At 31.2% G+C, this 7,341-nt stretch overlaps 1 protein-coding gene across 2 annotated transcripts; it reads left to right on the top strand.

Moving 5' to 3' along the window:
• The first annotated feature begins 234 nt into the window (after window positions 1-234).
• Window positions 235-3,939, top strand: LOC11408612 (LOB domain-containing protein 36). Of its 2 annotated transcripts, none has more exons than XM_003611749.4 (3): window positions 235-415; window positions 1,184-2,266; window positions 3,503-3,939. In XM_003611749.4, exon 2 carries the CDS (start codon window positions 1,250-1,252, stop codon window positions 2,204-2,206), a length of 957 nt encoding a protein of 318 aa, XP_003611797.1. In that variant the 5' UTR covers window positions 235-415; window positions 1,184-1,249; the 3' UTR covers window positions 2,207-2,266; window positions 3,503-3,939. The 2 variants fall into 2 exon arrangements, with proteins under 2 accessions (XP_003611797.1, XP_024639237.1); XM_024783469.2 differs by having other exon boundaries at window positions 1,187-2,266.
• The last annotated feature ends 3,402 nt before the right edge of the window (window positions 3,940-7,341 follow it).

Below are 7,341 nucleotides of genomic sequence, written 5' to 3' on the forward strand. Positions count from 1 at the left end.
ACACTAGTATAAGGATAAATTTGCCAAACATATACTAATAATAAAAAAAATTCCCAAAAAAGAGAAGACAGTTAAGAAAATGACACTGATGAATGACTATAAATAACAAGAATGATAGTTAAGGAAGGTAAAATAATTAATAATAAAGTGATTTAATGTGATTTAAATATATAAAGATAGATTTTAATGAAGAAAAAGGAAATTAAGTATTGGCTGGTCCATGAAAGGTGTTTTTGCTTGCTCTTGTGGCAGTGTACTCAAGAAACTAAAAAAAAGAAAATCTATTTCTCTTCTCTCTCTCTCACTCTTTCTCTATATAACATTTCATCTCCTTCAACTCTTTCTTTTGCATTTTCTCAAACAAATCACATGCTGTGAAAATTTCTTTCTGATGCCGATTCTTTCACACCTCACTGTAAGCTCTCTCTCTCTCTCTATAGCTATATATTCATTTGTTTATATATAGATATATATTCATATCGATCAAACGAATATTTCGATTTTGAGTTTGTCACTGATGGATCTAACAACTTCCATTCTCCGCCGAAACCCTACGATTCGTTTTTTCGTCTTTTCAAACTTCACTTGCACGCAAACTACGTCATTTTCAGATCTATCGGTGCAACTTTCGTGTTTTTCTTTCACTTTCACATCTTGTTTCGTTTTTCTTGATTCTATTTATTTTCTTTTGACATTTTTTTTTGTCGTAACGTGATTTGAAATGTGTTAATTAACAGAGTTTTTTGTTGACTAGTTTTTTTTTTTTTTTTTTTTTTGTTTCATGTCGGTTAATTTCGTGTCAAAAGAGGATTAAAGAGATCACGCTTTTAATGACCTAGATTAATTTAATAATTTCATCGTTGAATTTTTTAATTTCTCGATCACGAATCTGTACGTACGTGATGAAGCTTCGTTGAATCAATCATCAATTTCATTCCTCAATTTCCATGCTTTTTTATTATTAATTTATTTACAGCTATCACTACTACAAAATTATTCATTATTATCTTCATTTGACTCTCTCTTTATCTCTTGCGTTTGTTTGTGTAGAAAATTGAAATTCAATTCTGATATTGTGAAAGCTAGATACTATTTAGATTAGATCACTGTTAGTACTAATTTTTTATTAGGGATTTCATTTAATATAATATAATCTCATTTTGATGATTTAATTAACTTTCAGAAGTAACGTTGGTGAGTGAGAGAGAAAGGAAGAGAGAAGAAAAAATTAATTCAAGATCGGAAAGAGATGTCGTCATCATCAAATTCACCGTGTGCGGCGTGTAAGTTTCTCCGGCGAAAATGCACTCAAGAGTGTGTTTTTGCACCGTATTTTCCACCGGACAATCCTCAAAGATTTGCATATGTACACAAAGTTTTTGGAGCTAGTAACGTGGCAAAGCTGTTAAACGAGCTTAACGCGACGCAGCGTGATGACGCGGTTAAGTCGTTGGCTTATGAGGCCGAGGCGCGGCTGAGGGATCCAGTTTATGGTTGTGTTGGTCTTATTTCACTTCTTCAGCATAAGCTAAGAGCTATTCAAGGTGAACTTAATAATGCTAAGAAGGAACTTGCTACTTATATTGGGCCTCAAGCGCTTCAAGGTATTCCCACAACTATTCTTCAGCAACAGCAGCAGCATAATAACCCTTTTGGTAATTCTCTTTACCCTTATAATGGTGGTGTACCCACAGTAACCGCGGGTGCACAGATGGTGATTCGTGACCCGCAGCAGACGCCTGCTGCGGCTCAGCATCAGATCTTGGAAGCTCAACAATTGGCTGCTGCTGTTGCTGCTAGAGAGCAACAGGAAATTTTTAGGACTTTTGAGAATCAACAACAGCAGCAACAGCAAGAGTTTTTAAGGTTTAGTGGTGGGTTTGATGTGGATTCAGTTTCTAATTCTTCTGCTGGTGGTGGGTTCAACCAAGTGTCCCCAGTTTCTGCTGTTGGTGTTGCTGCTGATCAATTGTCTCCTTCTTTGGCTTTGGGATCTTTTGATAATACTTATCATCACATGCAACAAGCACAACAAGGACAAGGAGGAGAATCTCATAATCTTCATCATCATCATAATCATCATCATCATCTTCCACTTCAGGCTCAGCTATTACTTCCACCACAACAGAAGCAAGCACAGCCACAAACTCATCAACAACAGACGGAAAGCGAGGAGTGTAGGAGTGTTGGACTTGGTCCTTGTTGATTTTCAAATTTTGCACCTCTTGCCACTTCCTGCTTTTTCGTCAAACACTTTCCAGCCTAGGTATGTTTTTTTTCTCCATGGCCCATTTCAATATTGATATTGTTTGTTAATGAATGATGAATGATTTACCTTTTAAAATTTTGTTTTTTTCTTTATTGGGTTAATTCATGATGACACTTGATGTAGGACTGTTCACGTGGGTTTCCTTATACTTGGTAATCTGTGATTATGAATGATTTCTATCAATGCTTTTTGTATGTCATTGTAATTATTAGAAGAAAGATAGTACTAGCTTTTTTCATTAACAAGGGCAATCTAGTTTGGTGGCAGGGAGAAAGTTAATAACTTATTGTGGGGTAGTATAGTATAGTAAGCAAAAGGGTCTGTTAGGGGAATGGTCTTTTCACAATCAGAGAAGTCTAGTCTGGTTCCTCAATTATGAGCACTTAATATAAAACAGTAAATATGGCTAACTTTGGTTTTGCCAGCACGGCATATTCTATTGATTTGTCTGTCAAGTTAAAATGTCATGCAGGGTAATAAAAACAAAGTTTACACTTTTCAGGGAGAAAATGTTAAAAATATCGAATATTATGCTCTGAAGTCAAGTAAGGTACCTGTAGGTATTACTGGAATTCGGCAATCTATCAATTCAAGACATTGGCTTTTGCAAACATATTTAGCTATCCTAGCATCTTGTGTATAAATATAAATAATAACAATAGCCTCAAAGTGATTGCTCGTGTTTACCTAATGAAAGAGATTATAAGTTTTGTATATTTTGAAAGGGAATTTGTGGAAACCGACATACCAGCCAAGTTGGTATAAAATACAAGTTATATCCCATTGTGGGCACATCTTGTACTTGGGGTTAGCTACTACTAGTATTGATATATACCTTGATTTACCCAAAACTAAAATATCCCAATTTCAATATTTTTTACAATAGGTAGTTTGGTCAGCTTATATTGCATCCTTATATCTTCACAACTAAGATTATTTGAAAACACTTTTTCTTGATTTTCCATGAATGTTGTGTCACAATTCAAACAAGTTCATGTTCCCTCTTTGAGAAAGGCTTTCATTTGTCCGATAGAAAGATAGTAGTCCCTAAATTACTTGTTTGAGGACATGTGGTATACTTTACGTTTCATGCAATGATTAATCATTATTTATATATTTAGTGTTCTAGCTAGACTTCAGCTATTCAAATCTTTTGCATAAATTTACAAGCTGTTGATAACATTCAATGTATTTGTTAGGCACTTCTTAACACCTTTCTTAATTTGGCTGCAGTTCTTACCTGCCGGATACTAATGGATAGACAAAAAGAAGAGAGAAGTAAAGCATACTCACTCGTAACAAAATATAAGAAAACTCAATCCAAAAAGTCAAGTATTTTTTGTCTAAATTTTGGACGTACATCTGATTTTGTTTTGGATTTTTTTGCTTATATTTTGTTACGGACGGAGTATATGCGAGATTCATTTATCCGTATTGCTTTACTTGGTTTTGAAGGAGATTTCAAAGACACAATCGGAAAAGTAAGCTGATTATTGATGATTTTGGAGACTTTCTTTATTGAATCAAAAGCAGTAGCTACGTTTTAATTGATTCCTCTTTTTAGTTAAAAACTAAAATGTAAATCAGAATTCAGAAACTGTTAAAAGGCTTTAATTAGCAGCCCTTTTTCATATTTTTCTTTTATGAATAGCTCCATCTCCTTTGTCAAATAACTTTTATCGTCATAACTTCAATTGTTATTTGGCTATAAATTCTAACTACACAGTTCTGTTGATGCTATTTGAATAAAGAGAAGTGCTTTAATTTTTCAAATTAAAAGACAATAAAGTAAACACAATATATTTACTTGATGGATCTTAGCGATTATAATTTGAAAGTCAGAATCTTTATATACTATGAGAATGACTACTTTATATGAGAGTGATGAGAATGAATATAAACCTTAAAGATTTTTTTTTTTAAGTTGAGATAATAAAACAGAAAAAGTGGTATTCAAAATTTATCTTCTCATAAATAAGAAAAACAGAAAAAGGAAAAGAAAAAAAAAAAGGTTTCAGTCTAGTTTTTTTTAGTTAAATCCACTACGTGCAAACCTTAAAGATTTTTTAATTTTTTTTTGGTTTATAAAGTAAAAAAGAATATGAATGCCCAAGAACATTTGATAATAAGGTTAAAAACAATGTTCTTTTTGCCCGGTCATTAAAAATTTTTTTAAAATTTTTCAAATAAAAACGATTTTTAAAAAGTTTCTAGTATTCTATTTTTTAAATTTAAATTTTATCAAAAACTTGAACATAAAACATAATTTTATCGAAATACATGCCTATGATGGATAACTCATATAATTTTTATGCATGCAATGTATTCTTATACTCTAGCCTTAAACCAATAAAGTATATTTGAGGTCATGACCATTAGATTAGTCTCGATGATATTAATATTATGTATAAGTTTCATAAACAGACTCGTAATAATAATTAAATATTATATGTTTATTTTAATAGAATGTATTGTAAACAAAAAAAAGTTACCGAATACCGATGGTGTTGAGTCTAGCAAAGGAGTTTAGAATCACATAACATCATAAATCAAGGTTCAATTCTTAATTGAAAATGATACTTACATCTCAAAAAAAATTGATACTCATGCTTACGTAGAATTATTTCACACATATTGCATGTCTCCATTAAACATTCGACGATCTCTAGAAGCTGATAACACATCTAAATGTAACTTTAATCAGGCTTTTGTAAAGGTCACAATATATTTATAAAATAATAGTACTATTAATGACTATTGAATATTTTATCTATGTATATAATGTAACAATAATTGTTAGAAGATAGAAACTGAGCATAGTGAACTTGGATGCTGATCTTTCATATTGTTTTATTTTTTATGGTGAGTTTCATATTATTTAAAATTTGAGATTGAGAGTACTTTATAAACAGTACTCACACTTTCTAATTCAATAAGACGTGTTTTGTAAATGACAAAATTACAAGGCTTTTTTACAAGACTCCAAAGGGAACAATATCTCACTTCTCCAAGCAAAAAGGGTGACAAACCCTTAGCCCCTTAGCCAGAATGGTTTGGGGCTATTGTTTTTGTACAACCAAAAAAACTCACAATCTTAATTAAGGTTTTATACAAGACTCTAAAGAGGAACATAATACCTTTAAAATGTGACTTAAAGTCGGAACATATATGTCTGAATTTACGGAGAGTTTTGAAAAATCACGCTGAATCATCGATATTGTTAAAGTTTCATCGTTACTTTCAACATCTCTCACCCCTAAAGTGAGATTCCCTTTCCACGGAAATGTAGTTCTTGTGCATGGCGTCATGTTTCCAAAGTCTGAACGCCATATCTAATCTCATTTCTGTATAGCTTGACAATCTTTTTCTATATCTTCCTTGGTTGCCAATTACAATTATCCCTATTTTTTAGAGGAAATTAAACCCTATTTGTTACTAATAGATGTGTAATGTACCATAAAGTCAAAAATGGTATATAAATACTTCAAATAAAAAAACAACTTCACGGCATGTGCATCATTTTATGAGTGATTTGTACACAACCGACAATATTACGTAAACAAAATTTTCATGTACAAAATATAAAGATCGTAGTAATTATTTTATATGAAGTCAATGAGTGGCTTCTCGATCGTCAAATATAACGTCCTTTAATTCAACATTCTGCATATACTGTTGTTGCACAATTCGTTAGTAAAAACGTGGGCTGCTACTCAAGGATTTCGTTAATTGACTTCGATTTCAATAAGGTACGAACATTTTTATTTTTATTTTAAGACAAAATGATAAACATCACCTGAAATTAACACATACAAATTACAATAACAAAGTTTGGATTCGAGTTCAGATGAAGACATGCAAACTAACAATATGACATGAGTTTGATTAGATTTTTATTAGAAAATATTTTAATAGTTTATACTTGTTAGATTTGATTATTTTATACAAATTAATTAAAGAAAGAAATTATAAAATGAAAAAAAAATATTCATTTTAAGACAACTTCATTTTGTAAATATGACATTTAATTGTAATATATAAAGTAGGAAGTAATATCTAAAATGCCTTTTTTTAAAGTCGGTATTTGGTCAAAAGACATGATTAATTTGAGGGACTAATTTCATCGATTATTGTAGCTACAATTGAAGCAAGAACAAAGTTTTGTATAAATGAATCCAAAGTAGGAATCGTTGATACAAAATGGCATGTAATTGATTTCTTTTGAGATTTTTTTTTTTCATGAAAGCATTTCGCAACACTTATCTATTTATTTATTCAATTGTTTACAAGTCATTTTTATCAATTTTCAATTCACTAATTAACCCTATTGTAATCAGTCTTTTTTTTTTAATTTATCATAGTGCCTTGATGTCTTTGTCAGGCTAGGTCAAAATGTTGGGAAGAAATTCACAAATGGTGGAGTGGTTTTATTTTTACTCATATCTTGATACTATGTAGGCTGGGCGGATCTCTGTTGAGACCCCCAGGTGCCATGGCTTCTCCCAAGATTGTTATATATATGATATTAGGCATAGTTGTATTACAAATTTCTCTTGGTTGCATTGATAGGGGTGTCGAACTTTCACTGAAATTGCGCAGGTTTGAGTCCTGCCTCCATCTAGTTTTTAATATTTCAACTGTAATTTTTATATTTATTCAAAAAAACATTCCTGTGGGGAATCAAACCAGCTCCCAAAGACTAAAATCAAAGAGTGACCAACCACTACAATGTTGATTACTCATTGATGTTTTACGAAACTGTTTAAGTTATATTACATACAATTTTGGTATCCCCAAGAATTTTTTTCAAGATCCACCACTGTTTATATAATATCTTCTTGATATTAACACATGTATTTGAATATTCCGATTTGAAAATTGTTAACCGGTGTTTCGGAACATTGGTTAAGGATACTAAAAATAAAATTATATAATTGAAAATTGTGAAATTAATCCACTAAAAAGTCAACAAAAAAAAAAAATTCCTTTTTTAACATCCTTCTGACTTATATGATTTTAACCTTATTAATTTTTAGTACATTTATTTAATGATTCTTCATATTTCCTTTCAC

The sequence above is a fragment of the Medicago truncatula genome, chromosome 5, assembly GCF_003473485.1.
Source record: "Medicago truncatula cultivar Jemalong A17 chromosome 5, MtrunA17r5.0-ANR, whole genome shotgun sequence".
In the NCBI taxonomy this organism is placed as follows: Eukaryota; Viridiplantae; Streptophyta; class Magnoliopsida; order Fabales; family Fabaceae; genus Medicago; species Medicago truncatula.

Coding starts and splice junctions, on each gene's coding strand:
- LOC11408612 (XM_003611749.4), top strand. CDS start 1,250: ATGTCGTCATCATCAAATTCACCGTGTGCGGCGTGTAAGTTTCTCCGG.